General features: G+C 41.2%; 2 protein-coding genes across 3 annotated transcripts in view; one reads left to right on the top strand and one right to left on the bottom strand.

Annotated features, from left to right (window-relative positions):
- Nucleotides 1–717: 717 nt before the first annotated feature.
- On the bottom strand, nucleotides 718–26692 carry NME6 (NME/NM23 nucleoside diphosphate kinase 6). Of its 2 annotated transcripts, none has more exons than XM_068275883.1 (7): nucleotides 26448–26692; nucleotides 21131–21292; nucleotides 20188–20301; nucleotides 17913–18015; nucleotides 7099–7138; nucleotides 5876–6036; nucleotides 718–1161 (listed from the first exon to the last, which is right to left on the bottom strand). In XM_068275883.1, exons 3-7 carry the CDS (start codon nucleotides 20278–20280, stop codon nucleotides 1013–1015), a joined length of 546 nt encoding a protein of 181 aa, XP_068131984.1. In that variant the 5' UTR covers nucleotides 20281–20301; nucleotides 21131–21292; nucleotides 26448–26692; the 3' UTR covers nucleotides 718–1012. The 2 variants fall into 2 exon arrangements, with proteins under 2 accessions (XP_068131984.1, XP_068131985.1); XM_068275884.1 differs by having other exon boundaries at nucleotides 26394–26449.
- The window catches only part of LOC137563445 (rab-like protein 2A), a 40961-nt gene continuing 40628 nt past the window's right edge, over nucleotides 26523–26855 (top strand). Inside the window, exon 1 of the mRNA XM_068275882.1 lies at nucleotides 26523–26855. The gene's annotated coding sequence lies outside the window, so the exon portion shown is untranslated.

Here is a 26855-nt window from a genome sequence, read left to right as displayed (position 1 = left end):
ATATATATTGCACTGTCCATGTTTTGATTTTGGTGATTTGTCTAACTGTATCTATTTTGAAGCCAATCCTGATGTCATGTCCTCCCTTACTCTCATCTACCAGATTGTGTATGCATTGCCGGCCCTTGTCCCAGTCTTCAGGCACTCCCACCCAGCTCTGCAATAGAAAGTAAATTGTCACAGCATGAGAAATATTGGCCAATCAGAGAGAAACAGGTGTGGGACGGGAAAAACAGAAGGGAAAGATGCTTCAGCCAATCAGGCTGCATTAGTTAACTCTGAGGGGAAAGTAGAGAAGGAAAAAAGGACAACCCAGCATGCTCTGCAACTTCCTTTGTGCGGCAGATGTACCAAATAAGGGAATGTTGTTTTATGGAAAACGAAGAGTGATTTTTAACTTTTGGATCGCCTGGTTAGCATCCTTGTTACTTGTTTACCAGATTAAAATAAAGATTTTTGATTTTATGTCTGACAGTTACACTTTAATGCAAAACGAGTGATATTCAGAAGATAGCAGTATGCAGAACATCGATGGACCTTGGACTGTTCAGTTTTACAATCTCCCTATAATGTCATGTAGTGCTCATTTATCAATTAACTCACTTCCACATGGTTACAGAAGGGAAGCCACCGGCTGTAGGATACAAAGATCAAATAATAATTACATAGACATATATTTGTAGTACTATGTTAAATGGAAGGAGAGAGATCCAGGACTTCACAGAGTTATAACATTTTATTTCACATATTTATTTTCAGTATTTATATGGCACCACCTTATGACACAGTGCTTGATAAAGTACTTCAGACCACTGTAAACAGTACTTGCCCTCACAGGAGCGCACAATCTAATATTAAATAAGTTATAGTATTCTTCACTAGGAAGCATCTGTTCTTTCAGTTGCTCCACTAGATGTCCTATTTACAGTTTCATTGGAAGCATCTGAACAAAAGACCAAATGTGAAACCTAATTGATAGTGCATTCTACTGATGCCAGCTCTAGTGATTCTATCACTTTTGTATAAGCCGGTGTTCTAGTTTCTCCTCATCGTAACATAAAGGCCCAGCTCGGTACTGAGGCTCCTCTTCTTCATACCAGCGATTCACATCAAACTCAGGGAAGAAAAAGGAGATTTCCCGGAAAGCTGAAGCTACAGAATCTAAAAAGAAATTACTTTTAAAGTGTAATAAGTCAATATTTACACATAAAAAACTATTTTCAGTGTACAGTGATCCTGAGTACAAATATACAACATGCATGAATATATTTACCCAGTGTGGCGGTAACAGCATAAGGTTGATTTAATAAACATTAAAAACCTATATCTTTCTTTCGCAACTCAACTAATCCATAACTCTTGGCCATTACTATGGATACAACAAAGTTACTACACCAAAAATCATTCCTTTTGAAATGTTATTGTGACAACTCTTTGACAATGGTGTGGGCAACATATAACCATGACACCACATTCTCGTCTCAATTTACCGATGCAGATACAGTTTGTTTGTGTTCAGATCACCATTATGTGGTGTGGTGATTTTAAATGTAAGCCATGAATTTTTCTTACTTGTAGTAGTTTTATTGCACTTGGAAATTTGTATTTAAATTCCATGAAGCAAAATTATGTTTCAGGGACCTTTTATAAAGAACTGCAAAACAGCTAATTAATCAACATCTTTGTTCCCCAATCTTGAAAATTAGTTTTTTCCCATTAAAGGACATGCAAGGTGAAAATAAACTGATAAGATAAACAATAGTATCTATCCTCCTCCTCCTAAAAATGCCTTTTTTATTTTTTTTAGGTATTCCACAGTTTTATTTTATATTTAAATCTAGTCTTTAAAGCGGAATATAACCCTGCATTTCAACTTTGCTCTAAGACATTATTTACAGCATATTATATGCAACCAGCATTTTTTTTTTTACTAGACCAGCATTGGAAGGGTTACACACAGAGCTTTTAAAGTTCGCGGAGAGAACTGCTGAAGTTTAAATAGATACATTTCAGTAAACAAAATGTAGCAAGAGAGAAATGTTACACACTCTTTGGCTGTCCTCCAGCTCCTGCACAGTTAGAGAGAGTGAGTCACATTCCACAGTTGTTACATTTTGTTTTGCTTAAATGTATCTATGTAAGCTTCGGATGCGGCAGCAGTTCTCTCCAGGAACTTTAAAGCTGTGTGTGTAACCCTTCCAATGCTGGTCTAGTAAAAAATAAAATGCTGGTTGCATATAATATGCTGTAATGTTTTAGAGCAAAGTTGAAATGCAGGGTTATATTCCGCTTTAAGTTTTTCCTGTTTCATTGTCTCTACTCAATGACACCTTCAGTAAAGTATGCCAGAGGTCAAATCTATGAATTATTGACCCTTTTTATTTTTCTCCTGCTTACAGAAGCCATTTTCTGCCAGGAAAACTGATTACTTATCAGAGAGGATTATGCTGTAGTCCGATCTAGTCCTGACCCGGGCAGAAACTTTTACTTGCATACCTGATTTAACTTTTTCAGGAATAGAAAGAAAAAAAGGAACACAGCATAGTTGTTTGTGTGATTGGCACTGTACATGCACATGTCCATCTTATGTCACCTCGGTTGTCCTTTAACACTGGATCTTGAGGTAAGCAGCCCATTTTCTTGCTTTGCAGCTGCAGACTGTTGCTTCTTAAAATAGACGGGTAAACCCCAGAAATGAGTTTACTGGATCAGTAAAACTGCATTTGAGCAGCATTATAGTCCCTAAATCACCACCCCCTTCTTACTTGTGAGGGGAGTTGCACCATCTCTCCCCTTGCTTCCTATGTGTTTCCCACCTCCTGTGCACTGACAACATCATGCACAACACATATGTGAGCACTGACCCATTACTTCCACCTCACCCTCTGCAGCCATCAGAAGATGGGGGGGGGGGGGTGCATGGCATCAGAGGAGTGGGCTGGCTACAGCGTTAGTGGGATGAGAGAGCCAGGGTTTGCATTGGATGCACAGCAGCGTTTGTAGCTGATGCAACAGAAATAAATCTAAAAGAAACATTGATTTCATCAAGTATGTTATTTTTGTTATTTAAACACATTGTTCCAGTATCAGGCACATTACTGTGGATTGAAATATTTTCCACCTTCAAAGGACTTAAACACTATTTAGCAATTATAAACAGACAACTGGCCGATTATGAAATATTAATATGTCGATCAGCACAAAAGAGGGAAGCATGGTTGCATAGTATACAGCTTTACCACCTGTTAGGTACTATTACGGGCTTCACTACTGCTTCATTTATTTGAAATATGTTATTATTTGGTTTACAGCATTAACAGTGGCATAACAACAGCCCTCATGACTGCAGAGGCTATAGGGGCCTCCTCCTCCTCCCCTCTTGTGCAGATTAAAGTGCAGGGAGCGCTCTTATATTTACAGTCCACACTGTATCAGGTCTCCTCCTCCTCCTGGCATGCTAAAATCCTATGGCTCTTGATGCATGTCATGTCACCAGGAGCCTCATGGTGGCAGTATAGAGCGCAATGCTCCGTGGAGGAAAAGAAGACCAGATGCAGCGTGGACTAGGTAAATAACAGCGCTCCCTGTGCTTATTCTGCACAAGAGAGCAGGAGGTGGGGTCCATATGCAGCATGGACTAGCTAAAAATAACATATGGCCACTACGGTAATTTTGCTGGGGGCCCCAGGCCAATGATGTTACGTCCCTGACCATTGTAACCTGTTCTGCAACACATAGTCATATCAGACATGACCAAATTTGAAGCAGGGAAAAGTCAGTCATAACAAATAGTATTTATTTAGTTCAGACCCGGTCTGCAAGCTCATGATAGATTAGGTAAGAGGTGAAAACACATGAAAAATGGCACAAATGTTCATACTTGTGAATCTTAGATACATACTTGATTGCTAACAGGCTATTCCCCATTTTGCAATTTTCCTAAGCTATACCTGCATTATAAGTAATATTGGCATGGCATATACCGTATTTTCCGGACCATAAGATGCACTTTTTCTCCCCCAAAATGGGGGGGGGGGGCCCTGCGTCTTATTGTCTGAAGGTGTCCCATGTCTCTGTCCCTTGTGTCACTTATGTGTCCTCCTCCGCCCTCTATGTATCCCCCTGTGCCTTGTCCTGTGTCCTCCTTGATTGATTGGCAGGAGTCCCGATGAGCAGCAGACTCATGGATTCCCCTGCTCTGGCTCAACAGTACTTGCATCCAAAGCTGTGGCCAATCAGACGCTGTAGCAGCAACAAGTCCACCCAATCACTGCTGCCTTCTCTTCTAACAGGACCCGATAGTGCTGAGGGCGGGTGCAGAGATCCATCATTCAGCCAATCACTGCTCTCTCTGCTTCTGAGCGAGTGCAGTGATTGGCTCAATGACAGAGCGCTGCTCCCGCCCTCAGCACGATCAGATCCTGTTAGAAGAGGAAGGAGGATGTGAGGAGGATCCATTCCTGGCCAGGTCTTTGCCCCCGTCAAAACGCTGGACGTTGTCTTACTGGATAACTGAACACAGGTATGAAGCTAAGTGCAGCTACAGCCACTAGTTTGCTACTGCATACCATCCGCTATCTCTCTGCTCCCTTTCAGGTTCCTTTCTCTTGGTCTCAATCTCCTGTCCTGTCTCATGCCGTATGTCTTAAGCCCCATCTACAGGATACGATTCTATTTACGATCCGATTAAATCCGACATGTCCGATTGGGATTCGATTCAATTCGATTTGCCATTGTTTTGCAATGGCAAATCGAATTGAATTCCAATCGGACATGTTGGATTTAATTGGATCGTAAATAGAATCGTAATCAAATCGTATAAAGAATCGTATCGTGTCGATTGGGCTTAATGTTGCAGGCTCACTGTCACGCTGTGATACTCTGACATTCCTCTGCCTCAGTTGGTGTGTAAAACGCCAAATGTTTTAGAGACAAGCTGCTGTCTGCTTTCCCCTGCACTCTTGTCCATCTTTCCAAATCCACACTTTCTCTCACACTTGTGACAGCAGCACAGCACAACATGAGGGTATCACAGTAGTCTGTGCACACACAGAACAGGCAGCTTTCAAACACCAATCTTATTTGGCTGAAACGTTATCTTCTCTACAATTTCCTGTGTAATCACCAACAGAAAGCTAGGTATCAAATTTTATTTATCTGTACAATAATCTGTTTGAAGATCAGAGTGTCTAACCAGCCTGGTAATTAGGGTGCCAGCTAGAGATCTGTGCATTGCAACAGCCATTACAATCCAGCCAGCAACATACTGCTTGAAAGTGTGCATTTGTCTTGCCCTGTGCTGATTAAGTTTGGATCTACACTAATTAAGAGTATAGTGACACTCATATAGCCTGATAAAATCTGGATCTTTTGTTGTATGAACTGTTGTGTATTATAATGCTGTAGTATAAAATCCAACAAGCTACAAATATATACAACAAACTACAAAATGCAAATATATAGAATCTGTGTTCTGGTCCTGCTTGGACCTGTGAGAGTCATGTTCTATCCTAATTGCTGTGAGGAGTGCTAAGAAAGCAGAGGGTTAAAATCTGTCTGCTCAGCCCTGCAACCAAAGCGTCAGCTGGGGATCTGTGAATTGTAGCAGACACTGCAATCTACCTAGTAACATATTGCTTGAAAGTGTGTACTCATTCTTACCCTGTACAGCTCAAGTTTGCAACACAATATTGTAGTGTAAAACTCCAGTAGACAACCCTGCACCACTGACCACCAGGTTTAGTTTTTTTGTATTTTTTCCCTGGTTTTTGTCTTCTAAACCTAGGTGCGTCCTATGGTCCGGAGAGTCTTATAGTCCGAAAAATACGGTAACTGATTTGGTCTTTGTGGTAAAAGTCAGTTAGCAAGGTCTCACCTGATCCATGTGTGGTGTTCCGAGTGTCTGTAAGTCCTAATTCACCACGGACACTTTCAGGGGCAACAATTCGTGCTCTGAACACCTTTGTTGGTCCCATAAGCGTCCTCCACAGCTGAATGGCATCTTCATGTGCTAGGATGTATGCCCGCATGGGGCCACTGCAAAGCAGCCGCAAAAATGAAATAGTTTCACATTTTGCCTAGGTGTTTTTGATAAATAGATTTCACACATAAAACTATACATGCCCATAAAGTTTGGCCATTAATTGAAAAAAATAAGCACTCACTGTCAACCACTTAAGTACCAGATACTGCATACAAACCATCCATATCTATCTATAATATTTTAGCCAAAACACCATCAGTAAGCAGCGTGTACACCTGTCGCAGCTGCCCACAACCCTCTATGCTGCTCAAAGGCTTAACACCTACCATTACTCTTTCTGTAGGTTCTAAAGCTGAGAGAAGAGCAGCTAATCCCTGCTCTCTAAGTGATCAGAGCAATCATATTGATCACGTGGTTATAGATTGAAGTGACACACCTTCTATTCAGAAGTTGATCAGCTTCCACTTAAAGATTTTGCAATAGAATTCAAAGGTTAACAAACTCCACATGAGAGTACAGTTCTATCACATGGGCAAGGAGAAAACAGGCACTGTTGCAGGTATGCTCTTTCATCACTAGTCTGCTGTGTGAGAAGGAAACTGACTACTAGCAACAGCACCTGCTTCTCTATATAAAAAAAAAAAATAAAAAAAAATACTTTATACAAAATAATTATAAATTAGAAAAAAAAAACAATTAAAAAATATTAAAAGTACAGAGTAATTACAACAATAACAGTTTTGAGTAGAATAACCGTATAATTATAGTTCTAAATAACAATACATAATAGTTGCCCATTTCAAATAATTATTTGCTAGATCAAAAGGAGAAAACAAAAATACATCTTTGAGTTCAGCATTTTGCTATACTACACAATATATATAGCAATCTGTAAGCACAGAAGCTGTTATTGACTAAATGCTATGAAAAGAATGTGAATGCAAGTAATAAATCATTCAATCAGAAAAACATTCAATTTACAGTAGCAGTTTACCTGTCTAGAGTTACTACAGACATCAGATATTGGATGGAGAGAGAACTGTTCAACATGCAACATCAATGCTGAACAAAAAATTAGATTACTAATAAACCTAATGAAGAGAATACATGTTTACCTTGACATAAACTCCACCAGTCTTTGGTAAAAGAAACGTCCTAAACAAAAACAAAAAAAAGAAATATTTCTTTATTATATACCTACATACAGTATACTCTTGTCATAGTAAACTCTAATATAGTAAACATTTGGGTAATGCCTGGTATAGTAATCCCTGATATAATAGAACTTCTGTTATAGAAAACTTTTTTTTAGGCCCCTGCAGTATTTTGTATCCAGCTATAGTGCAAAGTGGGTGGGTGTATGCATCATACATCAGTCGGAGACCCATGAGACGTGGTCAGTGGGCAGGCTGTAGTCTGCTTGCTATCTGCACAGTGCTTGTGGATTACCTCAATAGCACCAGCCGGAGAAACCTATGCTTCCTGTGTAACCGGCTGCTGATTACTAAGGGCATTGCCTGTCATCAGTGACTTGCTTGTGCATGGCTGCAACGCTACAATATCATCCAGGCCGCACAGAAATTTGGACAGAGAAGTACAACATAAATACTGTACCAGCATTAACTGGTGAGACCTATGCTTCCCATGCTTGCTGTTGCATGATTATTGAATGCAAATCCCTGCCTATTGAGCACTGTGCATTTTGGTTAAGCTTAACCAGTTCACCCCCAAGGGTTTTTATCCTAACGGACCAGAGCAATTTTCAGTTGTCAGTTCTCCTCCCTTTTATTCCCTAATAACTTTATTACTACTTATAACAAGAAAATGATCTATACCTCGTTTTTTTCGCCACCAATTAGGCTTTCTGTGGATAGTACATTTTGCTAAGAATTTTTTTATTCTAAATGCGTTTTAATGAGAAAAACAGAAAAAAAGAAGAAAAATCATTATTTCTCAGTTTTCAACCATTATAGTTTTAAAATTAAACATTCTCCTGTGGATAAAACAAACACGTTTTATTTGCCCAGTTGTCCCGATTATTAAACAGTTTAAATTATGTCCCTACCACAATGTATGGCGACAGTATATTATTTTGAAATATAAGTGTTATTTTTCTGTTCTGTTTTTTTTTTATTCTGGCCATAATTACAAGCCCCTATGTAATAAATTAAAATTAATTTCCCCCCATAAAATATAAATTAACAAAGCTGAGTCCCTAATGCAACTATTTATTTATTTTTTTTAGCTGATTTTTCTTTTTAAAGTGTTTTTTTTTTTTGGGGGGGGGGGGGCGGGGGGGGGTGAGGGTTAGAAGTGTAATTTTATTAAGATCTGTATGTACTTGAAAATGAATGTATTTTGTAGGTGTAATATACTTTTTGGCCACAAGATGGCGCTAGTGAACACTCATAGGAAATGTTCACTTTTTTTTTTTCTTCACTTTATTTAATTGTTACATTTCCTGTTATTGTGAATGGACGTAGCCGCTGTTCGCGGTCACGTCCATTCACTCCAGGCACTGCGATTGGGTAGAGGACCGTTCGGTCCTCTTCCCCAATCACCCAGCACGGAAGCCCGACGGTAATGGCGGCGGTAGCGGCGCACACACGGCGGTAGCAGCGGCGGGAACGCGGGACGTATTAAAACGTCATGTTGCTGTTAATAGCGGTAAGCATGACGTTTTAATACGTTAGAATGTCAGTAAATGGTTAAACATTGTCTGTGCTTCCTTGCTGGAGCATTGAAAAGAAAAAATGACTCCCAATTAATTAATGAATTAAGATACAGTACTACGGTTTACTTTAGGTACTTGAGTATGACAATGTCTTGCATAGTAAACTCCTGATATAGTAAACCACTTTGTTCGGTCCCTTGGAGTTTACTATAATGGGATTCTACTGTATTATAAATGGTTATCCTGAATACATGATAACATTTGTTAGTTTCTTACAATTTTAATCCAATGACGCTTTACACTTAAAATGTGGGTGGTTAATATTTCTATCAGATTTCTACTGATGTCTGTATTCTCTCACTGTAATCTGTGACTGTCACTTAAAGTAAACCTGAACTATTAAACAATACCAGTTGCCTGACAGTCCTGCTGATCCTCTGCCTCTGAAGGTAGGTTCACACTTGACACCGCAGGAAAATGGCTGCGTTTTCCCACAAGTAGCATTCTTAGCCAGCTGAGAACAGATGACTGTTGGCAAAGAGGAAAATTGTGCGATAAGAAAAAAAACATTTCTCTCAGTGCAATGAGATTGTGCATTGGGAAGCACTATGTGCATTTTCACAGGCGTTTTCATGTTGCTGAAAACACCTAGGATTTTTGGCAAGTGTGACCCTAGCCTGATACTTTTCGCCACAGATCTTGAACAAGCATGCAGATCAGGTGTTTCTGACAAAAATCTGCCTAGATTAGGGAAGCAGGAAAAAAGGGCGCATATGGCTAATGGACAAAAAGGGAGCACCATAGGCTGTAATGCAAAATATCGGCTATTGGGCACCAGAGAAGAAATTAGGGCGCCTGACAAATAGAAGTGGCAGGGATCGTGATAACAAAACTTTTCCTTTACAGAATATGCTTAATGACAAATATTGTTTACAAATTCGTTTTGACTTTCGGTTTAACTTATTTTATCGTTTTTAAATTACGCTTTCAGGAGTGTAATAAGTAAATTTTCGTTTTCACTTATTTTGTTGTTTTAAAATTTGTTTTTATAGGTATAATGCTTAACCACTTCACCACTGAGGGGTTTTACCCCCTGAGCACCAGAGCAATTTTCACCTTTCAGCGCTCCTTCCATTCATTCATCTATAACTTTATCATTACTTATCGCAATGAAATGAACTATATCTTGTTTTTTCCGCCACCAATTAGGCTTTCTTTAGGTGGGACATTATGCCAAGAATTATTTTTTTCTAAATGTGTTTTAATGGGAAAATAGGAAAAATGTGGGGAAAAAAATAATTATTTTTCAGTTTTCGGCCATTATAGTTTTTAAATAATGCATGCTACTGTAATTAAAACCCATGAAACGTATTTGCCCTTTTGTCCCGGTTATAAAACCATTTAAATTATGTCCCTATCACAATGTTTGGCGCCAATATTTTATTTGGAAATAAAGGTGCATTTTTTTCAGTTTTGCGTCCATCCCTAATTACAAGCCCATAGTTTATAAAGTAACAGTGTTATACCCTCTTGACATAAATATTTAAAAAGTTCAGTCCCTAAGGTAACTATTTATGTATTTTTTTTAATTGTAAATTTTTTAATTTTTTTTTAATTACAAAAAAAAAAAATAGGGAGTGTGGGAGGTAATGAGTTAATTTTATGTGTAAAAGTCATTTATTTGTATGTGAAAAATGTGTAGGGTGTAGTTTACTATTTGGCCACAAGATGGCCACAGTAACTTTTTGTTTTAATGCGACCTCCAAGCTTCCTTCCGGAAGCTTGGAGGAAGTAGAAGGAGGCTGGACACGTGAGTTTTTTTCTCACAATGATCGCGCTGCCCATAGGAGAGCAGCTAATCATTGCGGGGCTTAGATCAACGAACGGGAATGGATTTTCCCGTTCATTGATCTCTGGGCGAGCGGGCGGCGGCGTGTTTACTAGCGGCGGGCGGCGTGTTTACGAGCGGGAGCGCGGGCAGCGTCGGGAACGCGGAAAGTACGTGTTTCTCCGTCCCTGGTTTTTAAAGGATGGAAAAAGGGGCGGAGAAATACGTACGCGCGGGGGTAAAGTGGTTAAAGTGAACCAGAGATGAAGCACCCTCATGTATTTTACCATATAGATCAGTGGGAACATTAGAGAAAACACCTATCATGCTTTCTGTTTCATTCTGCACTGCACAGCTTGTTTCTTATCAGACCTGATAAAATCCTCTACTGAGCATTCAGGCTGGCTTTGCTATAATGACTCAGCTATAATGATTCCTGAGCAGAGCCAGCAGGGAGCAGACTTGGACTTGAAAAGACATGAGAGAACACAGACTGAGCTATAAATATTCCTGTATTAAAAGAAAACTGTGCCTCTCACTCTCTGCTGCTGTGTGTATAGAGGGATCTGGCTCTCCTCCTCGGAGTCTCCGCTCTCCTCTGCTGGATGTGGCCGGGGCTCAGCTGCACATCCCCGGGCAGTCTTCAGACAGTCCCACTGATGCCTATACTAAGAAGTGCACCGTCTTATGTCATTAGAAGGAGGGGAAAATAAAGGGAAGAGGAAAATATTATAGATAAAGAGACCCCCAGCATGCAACTGTTTGGCAGTGGCAATTGGAGGACCAGTGCTCCTAAGTCATATGGCTATATGAAATAACAAACGTGAAGGCTGTGATTGATAGTTAGCCGCCTGAAGGCTATGCGCTAGACCCACCTGGACTCTGAGGTGGTATCCATCTGGTGAGCTGCTACATTGTGGGGGTTTGGTCTCACTAAGAGTGGAGCACATTATCATCACCTGTGCACGTGTTGGGTGAAATGGATGATATCTGTTGACTGAGAATGCAGTAATGCACTATGTGCGGTTGTTTTTTCTTCAGTTTTAGGCTGCAAGAGGAGCGCTGTCACAGCAACGTTGGACTTATAAATATTCCTGAGCAAAGCCAGACTGAATGCTCAGTCGGGGATTTTATCAGGGCTGATTAGAAGCAAGCTGTGCAGTGAAGAATGAAACAGAAAGCAAGGTAGGTGTTTTCTCTAATGTTCCCACTGATATATATGGTAAAATACATGAGGGTGCTTTGTCTCTGGTTCCCTTTAAATATCGTTTTGAAGCTTATTGTATTTCTGGTTGGACGTATGTCTTTTTACAACTCAAATAACTATGTAACTATGTATTACAAATATATCGCTTTTGGTATTAACCTTGTTTTCAGAATTATAATGCATAAATTATAGTTTTCAGATTTATTATCTTTCTAATATATCGCTTTTATCATGACCGTTATTTTAAGATTTTAATGCGTACGTGATTGTAAGGCTATTTATTCTATTATAAATATATAACTTTTACTATTCATAATATTTTTAATGTGTAATGTGTACGTGATTGTAAGGCTATTTATTCTATTAAAAATACATAAATTATTCTATTCATGTTATTTGTAGTGAAGTTTTTTATGGTATCAAATATATTATTGTTTCTATGTGCGTAAGGGTGGTTGTGCAGTGGGGTTGGTTAGGGTTTGGCACCACCAGGGGGGTGGTTAGGGTTAGGCACCACCAGGGGGTGGTTAGGGTTATTCACCACCAGGTGGGTGGTTAGGGTTAGGCACCACAGGGGTTGTTTTAGGGTTAGGCACCACCAGGGGGGTCTAGGGTTAGGAATAGGTACAGGGGTTCTGTTTGAGAGTAGGGTTAGGTATAGTTCCAGCACAATGTTTGTAATATATATAATTTATTAAACTATGCTTATTACCACTAAGAAGGGTCTAGGGGTTAGGGATAAATATAGGGAGAGCTCTGTGTGAGAGTACAGTTAGGTATAGTTGCAGTAATATACCTGTAATATCTACAATTGCTTCGCTATGCTTAATACAAGTGTAAATATCGGTTTTTGGTATAGGCGGTAATTTGCCATTTCATTACTGTTAATTCAACATATTTAGTACTTGATTTTCGTTTATAATATACAAAATATTGTTTTAGATAAAAAGGTATCATTTTTTCTATATCCCGCACCCTTTTTCCAGACGTCCTTTTTGCATGTACGTCTAGGATTAGCTGCATTCTTATTTCAGATATGTGATTCAGACGCTACTGCAGTCAAAGAGATCAGCAGAACTGCCAGACAACTGGTATTGTTTAAAGGGAAATAAATATGACAGCCTTCATATACCTCTTGCTTCAGGTCCACCTTTAAGTAGTGGTGCAAATGATTTAAAGGGGACACAGCATAATTGTAATGCTTTCACTGTGACAGGAAATGAGCAGAGATATTGAATGAGACTCTTGTAAAACTTACATTTCTCCCATCGATACTTAACCACTTCACCCCAAAGCAGTTTTTACCCTAACGGACAAGAGTGATTTTCACCTTTCAGTGCTCATCCCTTTCATTTGCCAATAGCTTAATCACTACTAATCACAATGAAATGATCTATATCTTGTTTTTTCCACCACCAATTGGGCTTTTTGGGGTTGATATTTGTTTTCAGTAATTACTTCATTTTCTATGCATTTTAAAGGGAGAAACAAGGAAAAAATTCACTATTTCTCCAATTTCATCCCCCATAGTTTTAATATAAACACTGCTACTGTACATAAAACCCACACATTTTATCTGCCTATTTGTTCTGGTTATCACAAGATTTTAATTATGTCCCTAGTACAAAGTATGGTGACAATATATTATTTGAAAATGAAGGTGTATTTTTTCAATGGTGTTTTTTTTTTCACTATTTTCACTTGCGCTGGAGCATGCACGCGCACAGCGGCAGCAGCACTGTCTGACTTATAAAAACGTCCTGGAGCTGTTAAGAGGCCCTAGCAGGACGTTTTTATATGTCAGGTTGTCATTAAGTGGTTAATGAATTAAAAGTTATATAGGGAATATGAGTTTTTTCATCTAGGAATTGATCATTTATATTGTTGACTCTTGCTTTTTATTTTGTTTGCGGTTAAAGAGAAACCGTAACCAAGAATTAAACTTCATCCCAATCAGTAGCTGATACCCCCTTTCACATGAGAAATCTATTCCTTTTCTCAAACGGATCATCAGGGGGCGCTGTATGGCTGATTTTGAGGTGAAACCCCTCCCACAATGTGATGTCAGCACCTCACAGCACTGAGGTCCTGACATCACACTGTGGGAGTCTTGTTGCATTGTGGGAAATAACAGCCGTTTCCAACTGCCAAAAAAGCAAGCAGCACCTCCTTCCAGTGACATCACCTTCCAGAAGTAAAAATGTCACCATATGATAAATGTCTGAATGTAAATCAGGGAGAGGAAAGATTTTACAAAGAGCAAACACTGACTAAATCATTTATACATAATTATTGTCAAAATTAAGCACTTTTTATTACAAAATGTTCACTGAATTTCCTCTTTAACTGTATCGTAGCACACTTGTATGCTACAGTGTGCCTTAGGCTGGGTTCACACATAAAAGGCATACAGTTCCATTCCAGTCCTGTCCTGTCCAGCCAGTTTCCATCCGTTTTGTATCAGTGTTCTGTGGCTAGGTTCACACATACAATATGTACAGTTTCCTGTTCGGTAAAACTGATAGAAAGCTAATGGAAACTGATCGGATAGGACAAGACTGGAACGGAACTGTACACTTTTTATATGTAAACCCAGCCTTAACGTGCAAATAATGTATTGCTTTCCTCTAGTTGTTGCTAGTGACTAACATTTTTATCTTATACAATGTACCGTATATACTCGAGTATAAGCTGACCCGAGGATAAGCCGACCCCCCAACTTTTGCCTCAAAACCCTAAGAAAAACGATTGACGCGAGTATAAGCCGAGGGTAGGAAAACCAGCACCTAGTGAGGACAGTGGCGGCTCCAGCTTCAGATTTTTGGGGGGGCTCAAAAGGGGCACAATGGCTGGCAGATGGGGCTCATGGGGGGCGGAGCTTCAAAGGCTTGTATCCCAAAAATACTAAATAATAATAATAGGGTGCACTGCAAGCAGCTACACGACGCAGACTCCAGTTTCTACAGCAAGTAGAAATGAAACTGAGCTGTCTGCCTGCTCCAGCTGGGGGAGAAACAGCAGAGATCAGAGCCATGCACTTTTACTTTAGTTCAGCAGCAGGGCATTCTGCTCTGCAAAAAAATGTGCATTGCTCTAATCACATCTACTGCTCTGTCTGCTGTTTCTCGCCCCATGTTACATTATGCTGATTACCTGCTGCCTGTGGGAGAACGAGGAAGAAGAGGAAGCTACAGCTGCACACACATTCCCTAGTTGACCCACGCACCCTGTTCTGACTGACTGACTTTCTGATCTTTCCTTCACACATTCACCAGCAGTTCAAAACACCACATTTTTCTCCAGTTCAGACCGACAGTCCAAGCATCAGCAGCATCGCTGTGAATAGCTGAGCCTGAGGGGCGAGCGACGGCTGATAAGGGCAGAAGGCTGGATGTAAAGAGTGGCTGCCTGCCTGCTTACGAGAGAATTACACAGGGTGACCCAGGCTCCCTGGAGAAGTCTCTGCAGTCTGCACCCACACGCAGACTGCTGCTCAGAGTCCAGGCTCAGCTGCAGCCCGTGTTTCTGCTGGAGACGATGAGTAGTGCACACTGATGGGCGTGTGGGGGGTGGGCTGGCTCAGCTGCCTCTCCGTTTTCATTGGCAGCAAAGACACCCAAGGCTGTCACTGATTGGAGGGAGCTGAGGAAGTAAGGCAGGAACAGAGGAGGACTCCTGGCTCAGCCGCCCAGGTGATCGGCGGCTTGCTAAAGGAAAGCTGCACATGTGAGCATTGAGGATCACTGGGGAAATTTTACATTTTAAAAGGACGCTTGGCAACCCTGCGGGGGGGGGGGGGGGGGCTTTTGCAGGGGCTGACAACTTGTCAGCTGGGGCTTGAGCCTGGGTAAGCCCCAGTGTAGCGCCGCCACTGAGTGAGGACCTCCTAGGACTCTCTGATCATCCCATTTAGCCCCACAAACACCACATTTGATACTGGGAACCCCTTAATTGCATCAACTTTTCAACAGTGCACATATCTATGCCAATGGCTGTCAATTAGTCTTTAGTATGGGCCTTTAGTTGACACCAGGTATTAAATGAACAGTTCCATAACTCAATATTAGTCCATCACATCAAGCAATAAAAGTGCATGCAGAAAGTTTAAGCTTAGGCAAATTATTAGCAGCAAAGCACTGACATTTGCAAGCTGGGTTATGCAGCAGTATTATTCCATACTGTATCACTTCTGCAAGTAATGCAAAAATCCTTAGAGCTATATACAGTAATAAATGAAATGCTCAACATTATCTGCAGGCATGTGCACATTTAAACACACCTGGCTTCATTCTAATTTTGCACCTTTACCCCTGGCACGTGCCCCGCTGCAGAGCTGTATGTCTAGTTACATCCCTCCACCACGGTATTGTAGTTACGATACCCATCATATGTGTGTGTGTGACAGAGCATTCACTCACCAGTTCCCACCGCCAGGTTTCATCTTAGCTCATCAGATTCTCATCTCTATCATTTCCTCCAGTAGGCACGCAATGTCAGGCGCCACTAAAGGGCGTCATAGAGATGCGACTGATGGTGGAAAAGCTAAAGATGAAACCTGGAGGTGGAGCCGATGATTGAATGCTCCGTCACTCACACTGAATAACTGCCGGGTAACGTAACTACAATACCGCTCCGGCGGGAGGGGGGGGGGGGCACATAAACATGCAATACCACTCCAGCGGGGACCACATTAGCACACAATACCGCTCCGACGGGGGGGCCCATAAACACGCAATACCACTCCAGCGGGGACCACATTAGCACACAAAACCGCTCCGGCCGGGCGCGGGGCACATTAGCATACAATACCGCTCCGGCGGGGGGGCACATTAGCATACAATACCGCTCCGGCGGGGGGGGGGGGGGGGTATGGGGGCACATTAGCATACAATACCAATCCAGCGGGGGGGCACATTATCACACAATACCGCTCCGGCGAGGGAGCACATTAGCACACATTACCGCTCCAGTGGAAGGGGAATGTAATTAAACATACCGTCCTGGCAGGGGGCACATGTGTGTGAAACCCAGGCGTCATCTATGTATGCTGCTCTGGTGGGGGGCACACAGTGACGCGAGTATAAGCCGAGACCCCCACTTTGGTACCACTTTTTAGGTCTAAAAAACTCGGCTTATACTCGAGTATATACGGTAACTTAGGTGCTAATGTAAGTGATCCTTTTCTTCTAGATGGCCACTGAGGGACGATCCATAGCGTGACAGTGCTGAGGAGACTAGGAGTTATAGCAATATGTAACTATGGTATTACAGACGTAGGGAGGCTTGACAGTCTATGCTCATTTGTCATCCAGTGCCATTCTTGGATTCCTTCATATTGGCCACTGGCTGGTTACGTGAGGTGTTACACGTGACACAAGCTGTCTATTCAGAGTGGAACGTATACTCTCGACTTCCTTGTACTGGGGTGGCACCGGTTTTGTATACATTGCCTGTAATGTTTCGGTCTTTCCTATACAATCAGCGAGTGTAAAAAAATTTGTATGCACATATGTATAAGCAGTCTCAAATCCCAGGAGTCGTCATTGGCTCAGGGTTTTACAATGCTCTATATATATGTGGTGTGTTCTCACTGTGTATGTGGTGTGTTTCACTGTGTCAATATTTGACCGCTTGACAAAGGGGTGTATACTCCAAAACAGCAGTCTGTGACTGCATTTTTGTATCTGTAATATGATGCAAAAAAGAGCTTTTATTTACTCAAGTGGTGCTAAATGCCATCCCTGCACGCTTACAGTTTGATGCAATGTGGTACCAGGACTGGGTTTGGGCACATTGAGCAACACTTTCTAGTCATTTGAGTGCTTCCTACTCTTGTGTTCTGGTGGCTAGAAGTAAATCTCTTCAATATGGAGTCATACAATAAAACCAAGCACATTGGGGTCCTATTTTATTTATACTGTGAATGTGTTTCTGCCTTTTTCAGCACCCACAAAAAGCATCACATCTGTCAGCACATGTATATCAAAGGCCTGGTTCACATCTAGTGTTTTTCTTTGTGCATGCAAGTAAACAAGAACTTGCTCTTATTTCCCACACACCACACATGGTTTACATTGCAAAGTATTATGTTGCCGCTGAGAACTCACTATTTACTACATACGAATAAGTGTGGTACGTATCTGAAATGTTTGCGTCACAACAACATTCAGTACATGATGACAGAATAGTAGCATGAACAGATTTATTTAAAGATATTTACCTTTGTGCTCACTGTAGAATTTCTGTGAATCGGAGACTTGCCATTTAAGCTCCTTACTTCTTACAATGAGGAAATTATGATTCAGTATCCTATCATGAACCGTCTGTTAGAGCGATAAAAAGCAATAATTGCTCTTAATTTGCCAAAGCATACACCTCTAAAAAGTAATATAAAGAAAGTTCTTGTCACAAAGAAATAATCTCTGACCTCTCACAGGAAGAGACTGACCGGTACTTCCTCTCATCTGCTTTCTGACTACCTAATGTGAGTTGAGGGAAGAGAGATCTGGCCTCTCCAACAAATTTGCACTGTTGTTTCAAAATAAAAGAAAATAACTACTGAATCCAACTAACAAGGTATTTCAAAATATTAAAGCACACCGAAGTGAGAGGGATATGGAGGCTTCCATATTATTTCCTTTTAAACAATACCAGTTGCCTGGCACCCTGTTTATCTTTCTGACTGTAGCAGTGTCTGAATCACACACTTGAAACAACCATACTGCTAATCCAGTCAGACTTCAGTCAAAAATCTGATCTGCATGCTTGTTGTGGGTCTATAGCTAAAAGTATCAGAGGCCGAGGATCAGCAGGGCAAGGAAATAAATATGATAGATTACATATCCCTCTCACTTCAGGTGTCCTTTAAAGCAAAAATTAAGAGATAATAAACTTATGAAAGAATGAATTCTGTGTGTAGTACAGCTAAGAAATACAACTCTGTCTTTTAAGCTGTGAAACAAGCAGAAGTAATGACCCTCTCACTGTTTCTTGGCTGTTTAAGCTCTTCAGAAAACAAACAGAACTGACTTCCACCACTTGGTCAACAAGTTCAGAAAAGCTATTTTGCATAGATAAAAACTTAGTAGGGCTAGTATAATATGTGAATATGTTTATCTCATGTTGCATGTCACTTCAGGTTCATTTTAAATTGCGAAGTGACTTTCACACCACAAATTATATGTATTTCTATGTGCAAGGTCTCAAACATGAAACTACTGTTTTATACTGCACAAACTCCTGGTGAGTGGTTCTCCATCAATTAACAGGCTAGAATGTGACACTACTTTTGCAAGCATTACCCACGAAAAATCCATACCTTGCACTTATAAAGCCCAAATGAGCCAGAAGGAGCAGCCTGGAAGGTTGCGTGTGTGTTTTTTGTTCTAATTGGGCCCTGGTCTAAAAGAGATCATTTTCATATTTCACACACTGTCCCGAATAACGCAGTATGGGTGTTGCTTCTCAATCATATAAAAGTTGAAAATAACTTAAGACCATTTGCAATGCTTATGGAGTAGGAGCAGGGCTTCCCAACTCTGTCCTCAAAGCCCACCGACAGTGCATGTTTTGCAGAAAACCACAAACATTCACAGGTGAGGTAATTAGTGTCTCAGCACAACTGATTAACTACCTCTGTGGATTTCCTCAAGACATGCACTGTTGGTGGTACTTGAGAACAGGGTTGGGAGTTAAAGGATTTCTGGGTTCCTTTAGGCCTGCTACACATGGGCAGACTGTTGTTTCTGTATCTCTGTAACAGGGTACTCTCTGATGCCTCTATAACATACATGTCAAACTCCGGCCCTCAGAGCCATTCAATTTGGCCCTCAAGTGGTTTCCCCACTTTGCATTATGTTTGGCCCACTCTATACCACCAGAGAAGCTATATTGGAGGTGAAGCCCTAGAGAACACCAGGGAAGCCATATGGGGGAGGTAGGTAAAAAGCACCTAACACTAGGGAACTGTGTAGGGGAGGGCGGAGGCCTCTAGACACCAGGGAACTCAATAGGGGAGGGAGGACTACTAGACAAAATGGAACTGTATAGCAGTTAAGGGGGGGGGGGGGTCATTAGACACCTGGGAACTTTATAAGGTGGAAGGTGGCCAGTAGACATTGAGGTTGGCCCGCGACTAGGTCCCAGTGTACAATTTCGGCCCCCTTTGTATTTGAGTTTGACACCCCTGCTTTATAAGAAGCACACAGATAGGAATGGCCAATGAGATAAAATGCTTACAAAATGTGCACAATCTTGCATCAGCTCGGAGTTATTTCATTGCCCATCCCTACATACTGATAATGAAATTCAGATCTACTGTCAGTCATTCCAGCAGCCAGTGACAGCATAGCCACTCCAGATATGACCAGACATTCCAGCTGTGCACAGGAATTGCCATAAATTAATAAAATAATCATACAGAATTTCACAATGCACAGTTTGAAAATAATATTAGCTTTTAGAATTCATTGCAATCAGACAATAAATGTGCGTACCTCAGATATAATTGGATGAGCCAAAGCATCAGGTTTAATAACAGCTAAAGTGAGTTGAAGGGAGCGAGTCCAGCGGAATGCACACATGATCATATGCAGGAGCAAGAACAAAATCTGTAGAAACATACAGTGTTTATAGGAAACGCATTACAGAGGCTCTGATTCAGTTCACTGGTCATTTCTCAGGCATTTAGCAACTATTCATGTCTGCCTTACAGAGAAACAACCTTGCAACCAAAGTCCCCCATTACTGGTGCAGTTTTCCATGTTTGGCTATGAGTTGAGGGCATTGCTGGGACAAGGTCCTCCAGCACCCAAGGCTGAGACACCAAAGTGGGCCCCTCCATTCCTCCCACCCCAGCAGTCACACACTGATTTCTATTTTCCAGCCCTGGTTGAGGGATACATAAGCTCTGGCTGCAGGGTTTCAAATAGACATACTGTATGTATAGATATTGCTAAATGCCGGTAGTAAATATTTATGTCAGTTTGTAATATGCACTCTAGAGAAAGGCTTGGGTGGAATAAGTGAGCTAACAAAACTGTACTAATCCATTCTCTAAATTTATCCGTGGTCAATTCCTAAATTATATCAAATTGCTGAGTTTGCTTTCTGAAGCGATCTGCGAGCCATCTGGATGTTGTTTACAAGCCTTTCTACAAAATCAGCAGCCTGTATGTTCCTGCTAAATCCACATACCTTTGTCTGTGTGTTGTCTAATCCTGCCCCCCCCCCCCCCCCCCCTTGAAAAGTCTGACTTTCGGCTAAAGTAACATTTTCAGACAGGAAGAGGCTGACTTAGTCCTGTGGGAGGGTGATACGTAGGACATCACAGAAAATCTTCCTTTTCCTGTCTGAAAATGTAGCATTAATGGGGTCAGGTATACATTAATCAACACTAAATGTCAGCATTACCAAATTGCATTTTTTAGTTAAAGGTACCTTTTATATTGCTTTATACAAGTTGTCTTCTAAATGCCAAGTTTCAGGAGGAAGTCAAAAGAAAAAGATGGAGCACAACATGCACATGTTTTTCAGTGTTCCACATTATTACAGACTGGAGGCAGAGCTTCGTCTATTGCTTTCCATACCACTCTGGTAGGCCTGCAGTGACAGGTGAATAAAAAACATAAATATGAAGCATTCTTATACATACAAAGAATTATCAAATATTAGGACTTGATACAGTGGTTTGCAAAAGTATTCGGCCCCCTTGAAGTTTTCCACATTTTGTCATATTACTGCCACAAACATGAATCAATTGTACTGGAATTCCACGTGAAAGACCAATACAAAGTGGTGTACATGTGAGAAGTGGAACGAAAATCATACATGATTCCAAATTAAAAAAAAATAAAAAATAACTGCAAAGTGGGGTGTGCGTAATTATTCAGCTCCCCGAGTCAATACTTTGTAGAACCACCTTTTGCTGCAATTACAGCTGCCAGTCGTTTAGGGTATGTCTCTACCAGTTTTGCACATCTAGAGACTGAAATCCTTGCCCATTCCTCTTTGCAAAACAGCTACAGCTCAGTCAGATTAGATGGACAGCGTTTGTGAACAGCAGTTTTCAGATCTTGCCACAGATTCTCGATTGGATTTAGATCTGGACTTTGACTGGGCCATTCTAACACATGGATATGTTTTGTTTTAACCACTTAATGTTTACAGTACAGTATATCTACTCCCCTAAAAACTTCATCTAAGCCTCAGGGGAGTAGATATTCGTAACCCTGCTACAATCGCCGCTGTGCGTGCTCTCATGTGCTCACGCACTCGTTCTTGCTGCTGCATGTTAGCCTGGAGATCAATGAATGGGAACGCAGTTCCCATTCATTTTTCTACTTCCCCGTGTCCATGATCGCGCATCAATTAGATGCCTGCAGTCATTTGTAAACACTGTAAGTTACACTTACACGCATTAGTTCCTGTTTGTGTACTAAAAGCATGCGCAGGAAGCTAATAACTGAGGACATCTTTTGGCCAAAGAGTAAAATTGCACCTACAATCATTTACTTTAATAAAGAGACCTACACATAATTTAAAATTAACCCCTTACCTCCCACTCTCTCCCATAAATGCCCAAATAAAACTTTTGCATTTAAAAATAATAATAAAATAAAGTAAAAAAAACAAAACGACATAAATACTTACCTTAGGGACTGAACGTTTTTTATATGTATGTCAGGAGGGTATATTACTGGGTTTTTTTAAATTATGGGCTTGTAAATAGTGATGGACGCAAAACTGAAAACCTGCACCTTTATTTCCAAATAAAATATTGGCGCCATACATTGTGATAGCAAAATAATTTAAATGGTGTAATAACCAGGACAAATGGGCAAATAAAATACGTGGATTTTAATTATGGAAGCATGTATTATTTTAAAACTGTAATGGCTGAAACTGAGAAATAATGATTTTTTTTCTTTTTTTTTTCTTAATATTCCCATTAAAATGCATTTAGAAAAAAAATTCTTAGCAAAAGGTACCACCCAAAGAAAGCCTAATTAGTGGCAAAAAAAAACAAGATACAGATCATTTTGTTGTGATAAGTTGTGGTAATGTTATTGGCAAATGATTGGGAGGAGCACTGAAATGTGAAAATTGCTCTGGTCCATAAGGTAAAAATACACTCAGGGCTTAAGTGGTTAAACCATTCCATTGTTGCCCTGGCTTTATGTTTAGGGTCGTTGTCCTGCTGGAAGGTGAACCTCCGCCCCAGTCTCCAGTCTTTTGCAGATTCCAAGAGGTTTTCTTCCAAGTTTGCCCTATATTTGGCTTCATCCATCTTCCCATTAACTCTGACCAGCTTCCCTGTCCCTGCTGAAGAGAAGCACCCCCAGAGCATGATGCTGCCACCACCATATTTGACAGTGGGGATGGTGTGTTCAGAGTGATGTGCAGTGTTAGTTTTCCACCACACATAGCGTTTTGCATTTTGGACACAAAAGTTAAATTTTTGTCTCATCTGACCAGAGCACCTTCTTCCACATGTTTGCTGTGTCCACCAAATGGCTTGTGGCAAACTGCAAACAGGACTTCTTATGCTTTTATGTTAACAATGGCTTTCTTCTTGACACTCTTCCATAAAGGCCAACTTTGTGCAGTGCACGACTAATAGTTGTCCTATGGACAGATTCCCCCACCTGAGCTGTAGATCTCTGCAGCTCGTCCAGAGTCACCATGGGCCTGCATTTCTGATGTGCTCTCCTTGTTCGGCCTGCGAGTTTAGGTGGACGGCCTTGTCTTGGTAGGTTTACAGTTGTGCCATACTCCTTCCATTTCTGAATGATCGCTTGAACAGTGCTCCGTGGGATGTTCAAGGCTTTGGAAATCTTTTTGTAGCCTAAGCCTGCTTCAAATCTCTCAATAACTTTATCCCTGACCTGTCTGGTGTGTTCTTTGGACTACCTGGTGTTGTTGCTCCCAATATTCTCTTAGACAACCTCTGAGGCCGTCACAGAGCAGCTGTATTTGTACTGACATTAGATTACACACAGGTGCACTCTATTTAGCCTTTAGCACTCATCAGGCAATGTCTTTGGGCAACTGACTGCACTCAGACCAAAGGGGGCTGAATAATTACACACACCCCACTTTGCAGTTAATTATTTGTAAAAAAAATGTTTGGAATCATGTATGATTTTCGTTCCACTTCTCACGTGTACACCACTTTGTATTGGTCTTTCACGTGGAATTCCAATAAAATTGATTCATGTTTGTGGCAGTAATATGACAAAATGTGGAAAACTTCAAGGGGGCTGAATACGTTTGCAAACCACTATATGTGGTAAGTATAAAATATACTGTACACGTAAACAAGGTCTTAAAAAAAACTTTAGCACGTGGCGCCGTAACCTACCTGGCGGTGCTTTTTTGTCTAGAATTATGAGTCAAAAGCGGTACATTTTTTTTCAAGAATTTTAGGCCTCCAATTCTTAAGTCATAATTCACCAAAATATATCAGAATAAAAGGTAGACATTCTGCATAAAAATAAAAGACTGGAACACAAAATAGTTGAGTTAATTAAATCTTTGAACAAACTTAAAAAATTGTAAAACTGTACAAATAAGACAGGCAGAGAGTAGTCAAAATCCAGGCAGATGTCGGTGCCGGCGGCAAGTAGAAAGTAGTCAAAAGCCAGGCAGAGGTCGGTTCAGGCGGCAGGTAGAAAATAGTCCAAATCCAGGCAGAGGTCGGTGCAGGCGGAAGGCAGAGAGTAGTCAAAATCCAGGCAGACATAGGTAAAAGTATAGGCTCATACACACATCAGACTATAGTCTTTGGAAACTGAAAGATCACAGACCAATCTTACCACCCTTCATGTAGTATGAGAGCCATGCTCTACACAGTCTATTCTATGGAGCTGCACTCCACATCAGAAAAAAATCTTTGCAAGATGCTGCACAAACAGATGCTGTACAGACACAAAAGATCAGTATCTGCAAAAGATCTGTTCCTGCCAAAAATCCATTCCTGCAAATTGCAATGATAGTCTATGAGATCTGCAGATCATCATACACACATGATTTAACTGACATTCATCTGCAGATCTGAAAATCCATCCTGGTGAAAATATGCAAATTAGAGGAGGAGGAATCTAGAAATCATCAACTGAGGAGTTGGAGGATTTTTGTACCGATTCCACAGCCCTGCACACAGAGTCTACTTTTCACTACTATGTACACAACTGCAGTCAACCAAGTCCAAACTGTAGAGCTTCATGGCCTAGTCAGCAGAGCAGAGCACCAGAGAACGGAGCAGTGCTTTTCAGCGCTGCTAGATTTGGGCGCAGCCAGCGCCGCCATAGACTATAAAGGGATTCAGTCTGTAGCGGCGTTCAGTGAGTAATGTCAGCGCCCTCAGGAGACGGAGCCGAGGTTGCTTAAAAAGCATAATAATTCGGCTTCCAGCGATCGCTGGAAGCCGAATTATTTCATTCCCCCACTATCCATGGCGGCCTGGAGGGGGAATAGTAATTAATTCGGCCCGGACTTGTGCAGCCATATAACAGCTGGATCCTGCGCCCAAGTCTACCAGCGCCGAATTCAAATGTACTCCCAGAGAAGCACCATCAGCCAGAGCTCAGGAGGTCAGTTCCAGGGAAGGAACAGCAACCAGTAGACCTTCAGTAGAACAATCTAAGCTAGAGCCCATTATCCAGTAGATGCCTAGCCAGGATGTGGGCTTCTGCCATGGACCAACAGTCAATGACCTTCAGGCAGGAGCCAGATGAGCCTCATTGAGGGGCCATCTACTAGCAGAGATTTAGTAAAGGCCTATCAGTAAATCCTCAGCTAGGGCCTGGGAGGGAAACTTAAGTCATGGAAAACCAGGTAGCAGACCTTCCACCAGGGCCAAGAGAACCATAAGCCAGCAAAAATAAATATGGCTGCCTCCATATCACTCTCCATATACGAGGAGTTGAATCATGTAGTCGATGTGCAGTGAAAATGTGTGCATGTGGAATATGATCATTCAAGGTCAGGATAAATTTGGCCATACACTATTCAATTACCCTTCGATTTTCAATTGATTGATTTTAACTCTTAATATTAATCATAATATTGATCACAAATGTTTAACCACTTGAGCCCCAGAGGTTAATACCCCCTTAGTGACCAGGCCATTTTTGACAAGTTGGCACTTCATAACTTTAACAGTTTATTGCTTGTTCATACAACTTAGCACCCAAATTAATTTTATCTCCTTTTCTTCACACAAATAGAGCTTTCTTTTGGTGGTATGTGATTGCTGCTGTTATTTTTAGTTTCTATAATTTTAATTAAAAAAAAACTGCAATTTTGTAACAAAAAACAACTAAGTTAATTGGCTTCCCCTTGCATACCACATGCATACCACAGTTGATATGGTAGGGAGAAGAGACAGGGGAGACCGGGGAACTCGCACCGGCTCGCAGCTCCACAGATTGTGAATGGATTTCATAGTGAAATTGATTAAAAATCTGTTTGCAGTGTAGGCAGCCAATAGGTCTATCTGTGATCAGATTAGATCACAGAGGGATCTATCTGCTGGTCGATCTGGTGGCAATCGACCAGTGTATGGCTGCCTTTAGATTGTGAGCCCCTCTGTTCTTTCAGCGTGTTTTCACTCAGAATGAAACACGAGGATAGAGTGCACAGAATGTAAGTAATACATTCAGATCAGTACTACTGTATAATATGCTGACGTGACACGCACTGGTAGCCGCTCTGACATTTACAGCCCCACATGGCATCCTTGAGGATAACTCACCAGCCACGCTTTATTCTCTATGGTAACTACGCTACGTCACTGTACAACGTTTCCGGGACTCTGGGCGTCGGCGTGCGCTGCACAGCAATGGTTGTCTTCACTGCGGAAGGCATTTCACTGGTGGCAGACTACGTATGCGTGGCCTTCTACAAAATGGCTGCTACAAGCAGTAGCTGTGCGTTCATACGGGGACGCCCTTGTGTACCCTGTCTAGGGAATGGAAGTTGTCGCATGTGTACTGCGTCTCTGGAACGCATGCGCAGCTGAACTACATCCGTTGCTAGGCAGAGAGAAGCGGATTCTGGTGGTAAGCAGTTGGATGCATTTACATTTACAGACAAGAGGATGCCATATTGCCACAGGTTCTTGCTGTAACATTGTGCATGTATTTGGATTTACGTAAACAAG

Source organism: Hyperolius riggenbachi, chromosome 3 (assembly GCF_040937935.1).
Source record: "Hyperolius riggenbachi isolate aHypRig1 chromosome 3, aHypRig1.pri, whole genome shotgun sequence".
NCBI classification, from domain to species: domain Eukaryota; kingdom Metazoa; phylum Chordata; class Amphibia; order Anura; family Hyperoliidae; genus Hyperolius; species Hyperolius riggenbachi.
Note: the sequence above shows the minus strand (reverse complement) of the source record. Positions and strands in the feature narration are given on the sequence as shown.

Excerpts from the sequence above, each read along its gene's own strand:
- NME6 (XM_068275883.1), bottom strand. The coding sequence starts at position 20,280 with ATGATCATGTGTGCATTCCGCTGGACTCGCTCCCTTCAACTCACTTTA. Across the intron at positions 6,037-7,098 it reads CTGGTGGAGTTTATGTCAAG|TGGCCCCATGCGGGCATACA; the intron begins GTAAACATGTAT and ends GCTGCTTTGCAG. Across the intron at positions 1,162-5,875 it reads GAACACCACACATGGATCAG|ATTCTGTAGCTTCAGCTTTC; the intron begins GTGAGACCTTGC and ends ATTTCTTTTTAG.